The following is a 16,988-nucleotide window of genomic DNA, read 5'->3' on the forward strand; positions in this document are numbered from 1 at the left end:
GTTTTGCCCATTGGTGACAAGATACTACTAGACACATAATAAATAAAAGATGAAGTTCAAGAGGAAGACAGGTTTTTTTTGGGAAAAGAAGAGGCGGGCAAATAGATCACCACCACTTAGAGCATCTCTACCGGAGCCCGTAAACAGGTCAAAACTGTAAAATAACCGCCAGTTTACAGGTTCAGTTTGGAAATCGGCGCAGCGGGATGAAAACGAAAAAAATTTACACGCCGAGACCGAAAACCAAACTCTGCCCCCGATTTGTAGGGGTTGGAAGGTCGAACTGAAGGCTAAATTGTATTTCTAGTGGTGTTTTGGTAGGCTGAAACTTCAGCTCCAAACAGTGCAATTCCGCCGGAGGACTACCGGAATAGGACCAAAATTCGACAAAATCCGGCCGGAGGACAACCAAATTTCAGCGGGCCCTGCGTTGCGAGCTCGGGGAAGAGAGAGTGGACAGCCGGCCGGCCACGAGCTCGCCGGGCACGGGCGGGCGGCCCTGGAGGCGTCCGTGACGAGACGGGGCGGGGTCGAGCTCGCCGGGGCGGTGTTGGGCGGGGCGGGCAGGGGCGGAGGGGGCGTGGTGGGGCGCGCGGGGCCTGGGCGGCGCGGGCGGGGCGGGGCGGGCCGCGTGGGGGCGACGGTTGCAAGCGGGAGCAAACTCCAGAGAAAGAAGAAGATGTGAAGGGAAAAAACCTGATATGTGGGTCTAGTGGCATATTTAGAATATGCCTTCTTACAGTTTTAGTTTACAGGTTCTGATCTGCGCTGGCACTTTTTCGATCCGTAAACCCGAGTTCAGTGGTCTGAACTCGTGTTTTACAGTTTGCACGTTTACTGGCTCTATTAGAGATGCTTTTACATCCCCAGTACCAACCTTTTGTTTCTGGATGCTCGCTGCTACCAGTCAGACTCTGAGGTCGATTTTGTAGCTGAGGAGCTCAGCTTTGCATCTGCAGAAATTTTGCATGATTTAGACATAGTTTGCACTTGTAGTGCTGCTTGATTAGACTCTTAATTTTAGTTTCTGTTGATCTTGTGAATTCACATGTGCTTATCTTAAAGTAGCAGGGATTTTCTCCCTGGCCACAGTTCAAGAAAAACCATATAGATTGTTTTTCAGGAAAAAATGTTGGTGGAGTATAACGACCATCTCTCCATCAGTTCGGAACTTCGAATGTGGACAGTATCCAACTGGAAGAGCATGCAAGTCGCAGAGAAGAGTATTCTACTGACTAAGATTGCAGCTGACACTTGCTAGAGAACATCAGCACACGCAAAGGATGATACTGTGGAACTTCAAATGTGGACAGATTCCAACTGGAAAAGAGCGAAGGGGAATTGGTGTACAAATGGAAAGCAACACTCTCAAGGAACCAAAGGGGAAATTGGATCTCCAATTACAACGAGACTGGGAATGAAGCAGAAGCTATATGCAGACAGAACAAATATCACCTGAACAGATACCTGACATGCACACTGTCGTCTCAGCGCAATGAGCACGAGAAAAGTATTATCAGTTATACACTGATCAGTAAATAATTTACTGCAAAATACGGAGTATATTGGATTGATTGCAATAATTATGGAGCAAACTGCAAGTTCATTTCACATAGCTTAGCTGCAAACAACTCCTGAACCATTTGCATAAACTGAACACAACCCACGATACAGGGAGGATGAGGAATCCTTTTGTACAGACCCTGAACGCCACACTAAGCAAACTTAAAGCTATCAGATCAGATCAAGCGGCGGCGACCTTGCGGGGCTTCTTGGCAGCCGGTGACTTGACAGTCTTCGGCTTGGCCTTTGCCTTGGCCGCAGGAGACTTCTTGGCCTTGGCGATAAGCTTCTTCTCGGGCGCCTTGCGCTTGGTGCCAGCGGCCGCCGCTTTCTTCTTGGGCTTGGCAGCGTCCTTCTTGGGCTTGGCGGCAACCTTGGCCGGCTTCACCGCGGCCTTGGCGGCGACGGGCTTGGCCTTGGGCGAGTCCTTCTTGGCGGCGTCGGACAGCTTGTAGGAGGCCTTGACCTTGACGAGCTTGCCCTTGGCGGCGGATCCGCGGAGCTGGACGGAGAGCATCTTCTTGAAGTTGGACGGCAGCGACTTGCCGTGCTTCTCCTCGATGTACTTGGCGATGGCGACCGAGCTGGAGCCGGTCCTGTCCTTGAGCGCCGCGATCGCCTCCTTGATCATCTGCCAAGATCAAATCGAGAAACCAATCAGCCCCAATTCCGATCGAAAGCAATGACTGAACAGGAATACAGGAGAGGTTCGGAAGGTCACCTCGAAGTAGGGAGGGTGGGAGGCGCCGGCGGCTGCGTTCTTTGGCTTGGCGGCGGCGGGCTTGGCGAGGGGAGCCATGGTGACTAACTGAAGCAGAGATCTGGAACTGAAACGTGCGCTGTGGGAGTTGGATGGATTGGAGAGGACGGGGTCGCTCCTATTTATAGTGGGAATGCTTCGATCTCATTGGCCGGCGTGGGGGTGCTACGGATTCGCGATTCACCAGAATGCGAGACGGCGGGAAACCCTGAAAACCCAAATTTGAAACTCTTTTTTCGCGGAAAAGGCGTGTTTCGGTACGATATCGAACTGAAAAATAAGACCTTCCAATCCAGATAGGACGCTGCAACCTCAAGTCGACTTATTTTGTTTAATTTTCTTTCTTTCTAATTTCAGAAATATTGCGCGTTTTGATAGCACGGGAGCCTACCGACGGCAATTTCTAGGTTTGTATCTGGGAAGGGAGAGGAAGTGAGGCATGCGACGCGAGGTTGGGATGTTTTCGGATGGGTACAATGCGAAGGTTGTAACACCCCGAAGAATATGACCCTGGGAAGGGTAGATGTCAAATATATGCATTTGCATAGCATGCATCTCTAAAATACGGGAAGTTTTTTAAATTTTATGTTTAAGAATCAAAGTGATCAAATTTGAACTCCGATGTCGAAGTTGAACTAAGTCAAGCACTTGGATTTGAATTCAAATTTCGACATGACCTTTGAACATTTTAAAAATGTGGGACCAACTAAGATTTGAAAACCTACATTATTTGCTTTGAACTGTTAAACCTTGTGTTATAATACCTTTAACATAAAGAAATATTTCTAAGTTATTGAATTCAAAATTGAGCTTTCACTTTGGTCAATTTTGAATTGGAATATTTTGAATAAAAAACCAAAGTCTTTGATCCAAATACTCCCAATAACTATCTCAAACAATACTCAACACTCTCAATCTCAAAATAATAAGTAAGCAAGATTCAAATATTAATAACTAAATAAATAAAAAACTGAAAAATACAAACTTTTTTTTTTGAGAAACACAGTACAAACGCAGACGCTCACATACGCGCGCATACACTTGCCCCTATGAACGCACACACGCACACCCTACCCCTATGAGCATCTCCGGAAGACTGAGCCGGCGGATTGGATCTTGAAATTGACGAAGTCACTACAGACGCCTCGCTGTCGTAGGGAACGTCGCCTCCCACTGAATGAATATTCCGCCTTTATGAGACACACAGATGTCAAACCTGGGGTTTGAACTCTGGTGGGCTGGGGGTACAACCGCCCTCCTAACCACCCAACCTCAGGTTGGTTCTCTAAAAAAAAATCTACAAACTTAGTATCCACATGATCATATTCTGTTTCGATCTCCAAACTACTACGAAGTAATTTACAAGATGAATCATCAAGAAATCAAAAGAATAGAAAAACCCTAATTTGGCCTATCTATCTACACTAGCACCTCCACGACTATCACCGCTATCTCCACTTGATCTCCACCAAAGCACCCCACAACAACATCATTTCCTTGATCAACACCTTATTCCCATGATCATCAGTTCACCATTTTCCAAATCTGCGCAGATACACAAAAAGAAAAATATTTGTGTAATGTTCGAAATCTAGGATCCGCCAATTTGTGAATCTCTTTTATGTATAATCCAAAGGTATTACTCCCAAGAATAACTCCTGGCTGCATAAGCTAAAATTGCTCGGGAGAGCTTCCAAATTCAAATAATGGCAACCTTAAACATCATAGCATTCTCGTCCATATATTCTTAGGCAACACAATAATAAGGCAACATGGGCAGTACTATATTAGGAAACAAAGGCATCATGGACGACGACAAATTTGTAGGCAAAAAAAATCTTTACGCAACAATCTCTAGACAATAATAGTATATCCAACATCCATTTCCATCTCAAATAACCAAGTCAACAAATAAGAAAACTCCCAAAAACTTTATTTTGCATTCAGGAAAGGCAACATAACTTAAGAGCACCGATGAACATGAATTTTTCATGGCACAAATAAAAAATCTTAATCTCTTAATAAAGATAAATGCCTAGACTAGCATGGGAGGCTAGCCAGACAATCTCTTAAAACACAACAACATAGCCAACATTTTCCATCCATTAAATAATTTCTCAAATTACACATTGGCACTTTCCAAATTCGCATAAGGATAGGAAACCAGTCAACCAAACCGACATACCTAAATTGGCATGCCAATAGAATTTCAAGTCATGAGTCAATTGACCATGGAGTCCATCTCCCTAGCACAAAAAACAACTTCGAGAAGTGGTTTCAAGTAGTGAGTCACCACTTGCATGGTACACATGTCACCAGCACAGCACGCAGCTCAACCTATAAATAGATGAGCGGGCTCACGCCCTATATGGTCACAACTCACATTACAGTCTTGGATTGAAAACTCACATATACATAGTAGAGAGAGATCTGAGAGAAAGATCAAACCAGGAGAGCTGGAGGTGAAGGGCAAGCAAGGAGGCAGTCAACTGTTCATAAAAAAAAATGATTACACAGTGCTTAGTCTACAAAGGTTTATAGTTAAGGGTGTGTCTATGTCTCAATTGACTGAGATTTTCTTAAGTCTCAGTCAACTCAGAAAAGTGCAACTCCAGTTCAAAGAAAAATGTGCAACTCAGTCCAGTTGCACATTTCTGGCAGAAAAATGCAATTGCACTTTTTTAACAGAAAAGTGCAACTCAAGTACTTTTTTGTAAGTGACTTAGACTTAAGAAAATCTCAGTTAACCGAGACATAGCAAAACCGTATAGTTAAAGCCCTTAGGATAGATCATTAAACAAAATATAAGCCATAGGGTAGATTTTGAACCATGGGATTAAGCCTTGGTAGTTCATCAGAAAGGCATACACGCTTGTTTTGCTAGTGATTGCAATCACAGGCACCCCTAGCCACTTAATAAGTAAATCCTGACATTTCTAAACCGGAAACACCTAGGATGAACCTATTAAGTCAGGAAACAAGGCACAACCATTAACACTAATAGTCATGCTTAAATGGAGGACATGGAATACATGGCCAAGCATGCCCTATGACCTATAAGAGATAGAGAGAGAGAGGCCGGTGGGTGCTGGGAGGGGATGTCCCGAAAAGGTTGGGTAGAAGGGAGGGAGATCCGACCTCCTCCTCTATCGCCTCACCATATTGTTGGCCGCTCCTGCGTCGTTGCCATGCTCGACGACTCGAGCCGCTACCTGATGCGAGGAACTCGATCTTCCACCTAGAGTCGTGGTCGCCCTGGTAGAGAAGGAGACCTTCCGGCTAGACCAAGCGAGGGAAGGGGCGCGAAGGTGAGGAGAGGCGGCAACAACACACGAGGTGGAGACGACACACGAATGAGAGGGTAGGAGATAAAAAAAATATGGATCTGGTAGGACGTACAATAGGAGATTACTTGCCCGCAAAAATAAGTAGGAGATACTTGGTTAGCGAAAATGAGGTATCACCTTCCAAGTTTTTTATATGAAATAGCTTGTGTTAAAAGGAAATAGTGGATTGTATCCCGATTTTGTTTCCGCGGATGGACGGTGAGATAAATGATGAAAAGATTGAACGGATAGGATGTCTCTAATGATGACCACCAAACTCGTTGACTGACCAACCACCAACTGCAATATAATAGTATAATAGTATAGATCATCGTTGTTACTTGTATTGATTGTGTTGAACAAGTCTTTGAAAGGAGAACGTTCACTCGATTGTTTCGATGGATCCATCTGCAAGGTAAAAGTGTAGCAATCAAATGATTTGCGTGCTATCGGATGGTAGTCAGACGCTAGAAGCATGAATCATTAGTAGAACTTACCAGAGATCAAATAGAGTCGTCGATAGGACCTTGGAATCTTCCACCGCCGTACCTGTTTGCATAGGTCATTGTTTGTTCACCGTGCTAATTGTATGGGAGCAATCAAAGTGGCCGAAATTTGAGATAACTCTGTCGGTTTGGAGAATTCTGCTTGGAGCAGTAGATCAAATTTTGGGTAAGGGAGCCAAACTTAGGTAGTATTATGTGGCTTGCATAAGGAAGGTGATCTCTCATCTTAATTTGGCTGGAAGTAGAGAGAAATTTGGGCAAGGGGAGGAAATTTGGGAAGGTGATTATTAAAAATCCTATTGAATAAAGAAGATGATCTCTCATCTTAATTATCAAGAGTTTATGAAGGATGCCACCAATTTTAGCAACTAATTGCATGTTGGACGAATTGACGATTATTATTTCCTTATTTTCGCTCATTTTAATTTACTTATTACCTTCATTGGAATCTTAGGTATTTGTTATGGTATACACCCCTTTGCGTTTCAGTGGAATAAAAAAAATCCCTCGTCAACTTCAGGCTACTGGTTACTGCCACATCTAAAATTAACATACATACAAAATTCGTGCAGCTTGTAACCGATGGATAGCTCATCACATTTTATTTTATTTGTGTCATAGGTTATGCCTATACCACTCCACTTTTCGTACTTTGCCACAATTTGAAATTTCACCTTTTGCCTTTCATTAGTAGATATTACATTTATTTATGCGTGTTATCCAAATTTACTCGAGCCATGAGACACGGCCCAGATACTCGGACGATGGGCGAAGCCCAGGTGGGCGACGGCGAACGACCAAAAGGACGATCAAAGTAGGGGGGAAGGGGAACACGTTCCTTTTTTTTAAGTCGTATAGATATAGATATAGATTTTTTACATGCTTGTTCTACGGTTGTAGTTGTACATGATGTCGAGGCAGTTGTCCTTGTACACAGTCCGAGAAACAGTTGGCTGCTCGACCTAAGATTGTTCGGTGTCGTCAAGCACCATGCCAACATCGTACTAACAATAGTCTGGGTGAATTGGCCGGTCTAATTAGGGGCCCAGTGGTACCTTTTTTTTTTTTGCGGGTAAAAGAGGATATATTAAGCAGCAGGGATTACATCTTGGTCGTAAACCAGAGCCTGAGCCAAACAGTCAGGTCCAGAGCCGATCCAAACCATAGTTCTAGATTCTGTTCTTGCAAAATTTGCAAGACAGTGGCTAACCCTATTCTGCGAGCGATCCACTTTTACAAAGGATACATTTGTAGTGCCATTAGCTAGTAGTTTGATTTCAGAGATAATATGCCTGATGGAGGAGCGGTCTTGAGACCCGTTGTTAATCGCCGTGATGAGGCCAACACAGTCTGTCTCCACTATGATAGGAAGATTACTTCGTTGCAAGGATAACTTCAAACCTTCCGCGACTGCATACGCCTCCGCCTCCAAGGCATCCTCACAATGCAAAAGATGGCGACATGCGGTAAAAATCACTTGACCATTTTCATCGCGTAGCACCATTCCAGTACCAGCAGAGCCATCCTCCAGTTTAACTGAACCATCACAATTGAGCTTAACATATCCCAGTGCTGGTTTCAACCATACTTTATCTGGAGGTTTCTTTGGCCGATAGACAACACGGGCGTGAGGAAGGTCTAGGACAGATGTGTGCTTTCCTTTAATCAGCTCTTCTGTACTTTGGTCCTTTATGTTACGCAGGATCTTGATATAGCTGCACAAGAATCGCTTTGATCCTTCGACTGACGGGAGGGGCTTTGCATGGGTTACCTCGTTGCGAGCATACCATGCCCGCCATAGAACCAACATGGTCGTGTCAATCATTTGGTCTGGTAGATTTTGCAAGATAGTTCGCAGCCAAGACTCCGGGTTCACCTGAAGGTCAGCGTCTGAAGGGAGGCACCATGTCTCACGCATGGTTTCCCATAGTCTGTGTGCATGATTGTCCCAATATATGAATATATGCATTACTCGATGTCTGTGGTAGACTCATTACAATTTCTTACCACAATACCTTCAAGCAGTACTCTCTACTTCATTGGAGTGACGTGCATGTACATGCTTATGCACAAGTACTTGCTTGCTGTCAGGTGGACGTTGAGTTTGTCACTTAGGACGACACCGATGATTTATTGGTTTTCATCTATGCTCCATCGCTAGGAGGGTGATTTGTTGTCTTGCTTTGGTAGTGTAATCTTCGTCCTAACACTCTCTAGAAGAAACAACTTCGACTTAGGGACATAGATCTCCCATGCGCACTACTACTTTTAGTGCGAGGCGATGTACGGTGTATCTGCGAACATCTTCTACTGAAATTTTCAATGCATCACATTCCTTAATAGATCGTACCACGTGACTTTCCTATCATTCACCTTGCTCGCTGACAACCATTTTTCCCATTTGACCCTAGCAACGAAACATAATTCCACTATACATATGATAGGTAGCTATTTATGGAAGGTGAATGCCTGAGCATGGTGCATGATATGGACTCATTGGTTCACACACAAATCACTTGCTAGTTGTCATATCATTAGTTTCAATGTCTACAATGTAGTTGTAGACATTTATGGCATTCGTTGCACATCTATGTATGCTGAAATACAAAATTAGGGACGACAAAATCTCAGTTAACGGCGTTTGGGTGCTGCGGATCGCGATTCACCAGAATGCGACACGGCGGGAAACTCTGAAACCCAAATTTGAAACTCTTATGCACAAGTACTTGCTTGCTGTCAGGTGGACGTTGAGTTTGTCACTTAGGATGACACCGATGATTTATTGGTTTTCATCTATGCTCCATCGCTAGGAGGGTGATTTGTTGTCTTGCTTTGGTAGTGTAATCTTCGTCCTAACACTCTCTAGAAGAAACAACTTCGACTTAGGGACATAGATCTCCCATGCGCACTACTACTTTTAGTGCGAGGCGATGTACGGTGTATCTGCGAACATCTTCTACTGAAATTTCCAATGCATCACATTCCTTAATAGATCGTACCACGTGACTTTCCTATCATTCACCTTGCTCGCTGACAACCATTTTCCCATTTGACCCTAGCAACGAAACATGATTCCACTACATATGATAGGTAGCTATTTATGGAAGGTGAATGCCTGAGCATGGTGCATGATATGGACTCATTGGTTCACACACAAATCACTTGCTAGTTGTCATATCATTAGTTTCAATGTCTACAATGTAGTTGTAGACATTTATGGCATTCGTTGCACATCTATGTATGAACAACACTAAACCAAATGCAGCTACCAACCCAAGACAATGTAGCCATAGTGGACTCTATAAACAAGGCAAATGAGTCTTGTTGATTTATTTTCAACAAGGGGTGGCGTAAAAAATACATACACCACACCATACCTTTTTCATAACTCAGAAAAAAAGAAGCAAAAATAGACACGAGTACAAGATTTTAAAAAATATTGACCAATTATGACTAATGATCATCATAAGAGCATTTTGGATATCATTTGGAATAAGCACATGAGTACCATCATAATTTCCCATTTGGCACTAGCAACTAAACATGATTCCTATGTCCATGATGTAGTCGTAGACATTTTTATCGTCCGTTACACACCTATATATGAACAACTGCTAACCAAATATAGCAAACAAACCAAGACAATGTATCCATAGAGGACTCAATCAAAAACAATAAATGTGTCTTGTTGATTTATTTTTTAATATTGACATATTATTAGTGATAATCTTCATAATCACATTTTGGATACCATTATATCCTCCAACCCTCTCTCTCTCTACCTCCTCTGCATCCTGCCGTGCCTCTGGGTCACAGCTGAACCCTTTCACTCCATCAGCCTACAACCAAAGAGAAACGTTAGGTTTATTTTCTGCATCTCGTTAAGAATGATCTAAGAATGAGTCGTTACAGGCCGTAAATGGCAAAGCAAATGTAGCATTTATTTTGGTAGTGAAGTGATTTTAGTGAAGAAGGCGCAAGGGGCTGGATCTGATCGGCGAACAGTAGGAATAGCCCCAGAAACTAAGTCTCATGGAAGATCAATCCGTACAGGAGAGGTGCGGAAGGGGCACCGTGGCCCGTTATATGATGGGGGACCTATCGGGGCGCTGATCCGGCAGGTGCCGACAGCGAGGACGAGTTAGGTTTTCGACATTTAGTGTTTCCTAGCGGCGGTGGGTGGGTGGGGAGAGTGGAGGGGTCCGGTGAGCGGGAGCGCTGGCGATGGGGATCATCGGGGGAGGGGGCGGAAGGGCAGGTAGGTCGTGCTCACTTGGAAGCTGGGATGTCGCCACCGTGTGGAAGGTCCCGACGCCCGCCGCTCCCTCCTTCCTACCGGATGCGGCGGCGGAGGGGCGCAGCAGGGATAGGTTGGAGTGGGGGTGATCTGAAATGGTGGAGGAGCGGGAGCTGAAGTGGAGTGGGCGGGGCGGCGTGGAGGGGAAGGGAAAAATTCCCCACGAGGTGAGAGATAGAGAGGTGACAGGGTGGGGATGCCAAAATTTTTGGGGGAGATTTCGATTTCGAAACACACATTTTTCGGCCCCAGCCCGCGCGCTACCGCCGTCTCCCTCCAGAGTCCGGACAAGCGCACCTGGCTCACGGCACCCAACGGAGAGGCTTTTTTTTAAGTGAAGGAATTTTCACTTGGTTGGACCGTCTTTCTTCGGGTACACGGTTTTGGCCCGGGAACTCGTGTTCGACGCTTACATGTTGGCATTCATGTTCTCATTTCTACATTTTGGCATTCGTGCCCATGAGTTAGCTAAGTTTAGTTGTTTTAATAATCAATCTTGTAATCGGGTGGATGAACCCCTAGCTTTCTCTTAGACACTCTCATTAGTAATGTAACCATACTTTGATATTGGGCAGCAAGTTTTAGACACACTTTTTTCCTTACTAGAGTACTAATGGAATTGAAAGGTTTTTAATGAGACGAGTTGCTAGCATAACATATTATGGTTCCAAAAAATGCTGACGTTCAGGAGCAGATAGTCTGCGAGACAAAAGATAAGCTGCTTGACCTGGGTCTGTTCGGCGTTGTTAAGCTTTTGGAATCGCCTCCCTAAGCAGAAACATATATGGACATGCACTACTCGACTCATTACAAATTTACATCCGGATACCTTGCAACAATGCTTTCTGCTACGTAGACAGTAGCACTAGCATGGCTACATTGAAGTCGACGATGAGCTTGTCACTTAGGAGGGCACTGAACCTTCATTGTTGTGCATCTATGACCCATCATTTGGAAGGCAATTCGTTGTCTAGCTTTGGCAGTGTAAACTTCGTCCAAACACGCTCTAGACGGAACAACATCGACTTAGTAACATAGATCTACCGCGCTCACTCCAACCTTCAAAGTGGGACCCGTACATGACCGTTTCCCAGGACTCGTACTAGAATTCCCAGTGCATCTTATTTAATAGATTGCACTACGTGACTCTCCTACCATTCACTTCGCTTGCCGTCCACAATTTTTTCCATTTGGCCCTAGCAACTAAGCGTGATGCTACTACATAGGATAGCTAGCTATTTATGGAACGTGAGTGGCTGAACATGGCGTGTGATATACTCACCGGGTCACCAGAAACCAGATGCTAGTTATTGTGCCATTAGGGCATCTCCAACCGGCTGACCCAAACGGACGCGCTGGACCGTTCGTTTTGGGCCGTTTGCGTGGCCGGCCGGACACGCGGACAGCGCCCCGCGTCCACGTGTCCGTTTGGGTCGCACGCTGCGCCCAACGCAGCGGCCACCCATTTGGCCATTTGGCCTATTTCTTTTGGAAATAGGCCATCTGGCCACACATACTTATAAATAGTATGTAACAAATATAGAAATAATATCTAACAATTATAGAATAATATCAAATAGCATAAAACAATATCAAATAAAATGTTGCATGATGAAGAAATAAAATGTGCCATAGTTCGAACAAATATAAAAATTACAAATTGAGATTGTCAACTCAATTTGGACGCTCTAGGATCTCCTTCTGCCTCTTCTCGAACCAAGCTCTCTTCGCCTCGCTCATGTTGGTCAAGTCGGCGTTCATGATCAGGTTGTCCTCGGCTTGGCGTTTGAGCTCAACTTCCTTCGCCTTCAACTCCACCTCTTGGGCCCTTGCCAGTGCTGTGAGCTCAATTTCTCTCTCTTTGAGCTCAATTTCTCTAGCTTTGGTCTTGGCCTTGACCTCTTCTATCTCAAGCTTCTTCTTTTGGACATCGAAGTAGTTCTTCATGTCCTCCTCTTTCTCCCGGCGCCTTCTCTCATCCCTCTTGTCCGTGGACACCTCTCTATCGGCATGCAGCTCCTTCAAAGTGCCAAACAATAACATGGACGAGGCATCACGCTTCAAGTCGGCTTTGGTTGCCTTGTGGCCGCGAGGACGACTTGCACGAGAAGCGGAGCTACCGCAAGGCTGGCCACCATCAAGGTCAATGACCGTCGGATCTTTGGCGGTCTTGTTGCCAGTCAAGGTCGCCATGTACCCCTCGTACCCCTCCTGGAACTTGGGGGTGCCATGGAGTATCTTCCAACAATGAGGGAAGGCAAAGGTCTTTTCTCCATTGACCGATTTGTACCAATCCAAAGCTTGCCACGCCTAGAGCAAAGCGAGACAAGAACGATAAACATATGTGCAAACACCGAATGAACGAGTTGAGGTTAAGAATCATACCAAGTCCTTCATGCCCATGCCGCTAACGGGGAGCCGCTTCGCGTGATCATACGCCGCCTGGAATTTGTTGCATTCCGTTTGAATTGTTCTCCACCTCTTTTGGAGCGATATTTCGCTGCGGTCGCTCTCAAATGGATCCTGTCCGTATTTGCGATGCTCATGAAAGTATTCATAGATCCGGCGCCAGAATGCGGTCCCCTTCGCTCGGCACCCGTCAATGCATCTTGCCCGATGATCAGCCATCCTTCGACCAGCACCTTGTCCTCCTTCTCCGTGTAGTTGCTGGTTCGTTTGCTTACGCGGCGAGCTCGAGCTTGTGCAGCTGCGGCTTGCGTCAGCTCCTGAGCGAACAACGGCTCCTCCTCGATGTTAATGCTGCCGGGACAGGCAGTGCTGTCCTGATGTGTGTCAACGGCAGGCGGCTGGGGAGCCTGCTCGGTCGAAGCAGAGGGCATGGTGGTCGGCATTGGCTGCGTGTACACCGGAGGGGCCTGCACGGTGGACAAATCGTCGAGCAGGTTCCGTGCGCCGGCCATCGCTGCTGCTCCCATGTTCTTGGGGCCTTTGGAGTTCGCCGGCGCACGGTTCAGGTCAACGGACGAAGGAGACGGCCCCGTGAACGACTCGCCCACCTCCGGCGACCCATCCCGTGACGGGTACGCGTACCGCGCCGACTGTGACCCCAATTCGTGCGCGCCGGGCGTGTACCCAAACGGGGCTACCGGCAGGGATGTTGACCTTGGAGGAAGGGGCCGGGTCACGGACGAGGACGAGCTCCCCCCCGAGGCCGTGCCGGTGGCAGGGAGGATCAAGTGCTGAGCGAGCGCTTGGTGGCCATAAAAGAGCATGGCATGCTCTTGCAAGACGTCCGCCTTGGCCTCCGTCTTGAGTTGGAGAAGCTGCTCCGCCGCCCGCTGCCGCTCCTCCGCGGCAGCGATATCCCTCTTCCTTTGGTCGAGCGCCCTGCGGCGGTCGGCCCTCTTCTTGCTCTCGATCTTCCTCTGCTCCGCGGTGAGGTCGGGCTTCGCCTTCTTGGTCGCCGGCCCGGGCTCCATGACCACCGGCCCGGCCAGTTGAGGAGCCTCCGCCAAGGGAGGACCGGCAACGGCCGCAACCTGTGCCTCGTCTCCGATGGTGGCGGTGGCGGCGGCAGTCGCTTCGTCGGCCATCTCTAGGTTTTGGGAGTGGAGTGGACTGGGTGTGTTTTGGGAGACAGACAGGCGGGCCAGGGGCGGACAAGGGGAGGACGCGAGCGACCAGCATCCGGCGTCCGCGGCCACGCAAACTCGTCCCAGATTTGGGCCGGGTTTGGGTCGTCCCGGACGCCGCGGCCATCCGTTTTAGGGATAGGTCCGCGCGCTGGGCCGCGTTTTTGTCCGGCTCGACCCAAACGGACGCGCGGGCGCGGTTTGGGTCGCGCGGTTGGAGATGCCCTTAGTTCTTATGCCCATGATGTAGTCGTAGACATTTACTTCTTTCATTGTACGTCTATACGTCTATCTATGGACAACTGCCAAACCAAACATAGCTAGCACCAAGCATGCACTCTGACCTATAAGAGAGAGAAGATTAGTATTAGGACAAGATAAATAACTACATGAACTAAGCAAAACACCTAAACACTACATAACCTATTAGTTAACAGTAAAATTGAACCACCTAGGAGCGCTCACAGTAATTTGACATTCATGGCCATCCGATTCTGTTACTGAACGTCTCAGATCATCCGTTCATCCCAACTAGCCTCCGGCATCGATTCACGCGTGTTCAATCCAGCCATCGTAACCGGGCCGCTTCTCCGAAGACCGACTTGGACGCTTTCTCATTAAACGGGCCAAATTGAACACCGAAGTGGGTGATTTTCTGATGGGCCGCTGCTCCGCGAGTCATTCTACCTTCGCCCCATCGTCGTCCCCAACAGCTCCTGTGTAAAGGCGATATGGTTTCGGCGCAATAATGACGAGGAGCTCAGGCGTCGGAGTGTAGGTGCGTTAATTCCCCTTGGCCTCTTTATTTGCTGGGTTCCTCCTTTCTTTCTTCCATCTATCGGTCCCTTCGGCAGCCTTTGCTTTTGCCTACGGTTTTTTTTAGTTCGCCTTTGTCCTCCGTCGGCGCTGGCCATTACTCAGGCATCTTGTTGTTCTTGTTTTAGGAATTGGCGGCTCACTGCTGTGAATTGCTCTATTGGGGGTGGATCTGGTGTCAGGGCCATGTATGCTGCGACATATCTGTCTGGCTATCTGTGCGATCTTCCATCTTGAATCTCTCCCGAATTCGAACGGTTTCGATCCCTTCTGCTTAATCTTGGTCTGTACGAATAAAGAGGACGATCTGTCGATCTGGAACTGACCGTATATACCACCATGCTCAGGCCTGATGCTGCTCTGTGCTTATTTAGTTCCAAGGGCAGTTGATGTAGGTGAAGCAATAATTCTAATCGGCCAGCCTAGCCAAAAGGAGGTAAATCACCGATCACACCCTTATATTGGTTGTTTATTTTGAGTTTTGTGTATACTCAATCCGGTGGTGGATATATGTTCATGTTCGGGTTAGACATGAGAGGTTGGCGGTAAACACGCGGCAGCTGTAGAGGTACACATATGGGAGATGCTTGAGCTCCAGCATGACACCACATAGAGTACCGTTGGTTGATAACATTAATAGCCCCCAAGGCCATGTCTATCTTTTTGGACAAATACAGTGTTGCTACTCTCTTGGGAATCTCTTTGCACCAGTTCGATGACTTACTGTTTGATTTGATCTACAACTCTACAAGAGCTCATATGCCATATGGAATTTAGCTTCAAACTTGGAAAGATACTCAGGTATGTACGCATCAGATGAAACGTACCTACGATATAGGTTATTTTGCCATGCATAGGAAAATTCTGACTCCCAGTTTAGCTTGGCAGCTGCATCCTCCATACACATGTTTTCACAAAAGGAGACAATCAACTAATATATGTTATAATGTTAATAATAGAATTAACTAAGCCTCCTTTGAATAGGTTGTATCTTTTTTCTTCGTGTTGTCATTTGGAAGAACTTCTGATAACACGTTAGCTAATTTCCGATTTCCACTGAAATTTTGCGCCACTCCTTTGTGGTAAATTTAAAAGCTATTGTACTGATGTTTTATTATTGCTGGATAACAAGGTAGGGTTATTCTGCCCAAGAACTCCGATGCCCCCATTCGTAGCATGTGGCACTGCTCCGCAGATAACTAAGAGGGAACAGACAGGTACATCTTTTGGTGATTGAACATCAGACACTAAACTTGGCCAACAAAATTTCAGAAGAGGCTAGAGCCATATTGCATTGGTATAGAAAATCCTTGGAAGTGACACCAAATGAACAGTGGAGTTCTGGTTTTAGCTTTCATCAATTATGCTTGAAATGACCTTTATCCCTTTTTAGCATTGTTGTTCACTAGGTTCTCATTAGAAGTCTAGAAGGTCGAAACATGACACAATATTTCTTTAGTGAGACCTATTATTTGAAGCTATTTGTACCGTTCGTATGTTGTTCAAATATTCCAGTGTCTAAAAATGGACGGCAACGTGCGTCTTCATGTTCTGGAAGTGTTACAAGATATTGTGTTCATATGTGCCGTGATTGTTTAAAACTTATCTCTTTATTGTTGGGACCTAAATTTATTTGTAGTTTCATTCAGTAAGGATCATACAGAAGTACATTCTGGATCAAGGTCATTATCAAATGCATCTAGAATAAGACAGCTTTATTTTGCGTTGACCTTGATAGCCGCTGGATGGAGTACCTTCTTATGTCTGGTCCAGAAGTAGCGATTTGTAGTTGCGCTTACGGAAATCGAGTTTTCTGTTCAAATAGTTTGTCTAAAATTAGTTTCCTGGTAAATAGTTTGCGTCAAAATAGTTTTCTGTTGTAGGAAAGTGATGTACTATTGTAGGTAGCCTGTAAGACTATGATATCCAGTTTGTGCTCTGAGCACCACAAAGATTTTTTTTTTGGGAGAAAGGATTGATGATATTATGCCAAGGTTCCTACAGAAAGACCCAAGCTAAAAAGGAAATATCAGATTAGACAAGATGGACCCCGATGCCATCGCTGATAAACAGAACATGCCGCTGCGCGCCGCCGCAAGTCCTCCTCACTGACCTTGGAATGGGAGG

The 16,988-nt window shown here is 46.1% G+C and overlaps 1 protein-coding gene and 1 long non-coding RNA gene across 2 annotated transcripts; one reads left to right on the plus strand and one right to left on the minus strand.

Moving 5' to 3' along the window:
- Positions 1-1,583: 1,583 nt before the first annotated feature.
- Positions 1,584-2,399, minus strand: LOC127303091 (uncharacterized). The gene is made up of 2 exons (XM_071820575.1): positions 2,285-2,399; positions 1,584-2,194 (listed from the first exon to the last, which is right to left on the minus strand). The coding sequence occupies exons 1-2, from the start codon at positions 2,360-2,362 to the stop codon at positions 1,745-1,747; spliced, it is 528 nt and encodes a 175-aa protein (XP_071676676.1). The 5' UTR covers positions 2,363-2,399; the 3' UTR covers positions 1,584-1,744.
- Positions 2,400-14,675: 12,276 nt separating this feature from the next.
- LOC127304473 (uncharacterized) lies at positions 14,676-16,413 on the plus strand. The gene is made up of 3 exons (XR_007853395.2): positions 14,676-14,823; positions 14,990-15,662; positions 15,994-16,413. It is a non-coding gene; the product is annotated as an uncharacterized lncRNA (long non-coding RNA).
- Positions 16,414-16,988: the final 575 nt, after the last annotated feature.

Source organism: Lolium perenne, chromosome 5, assembly GCF_019359855.2.
Source record: "Lolium perenne isolate Kyuss_39 chromosome 5, Kyuss_2.0, whole genome shotgun sequence".
NCBI classification, from domain to species: domain Eukaryota; kingdom Viridiplantae; phylum Streptophyta; class Magnoliopsida; order Poales; family Poaceae; genus Lolium; species Lolium perenne.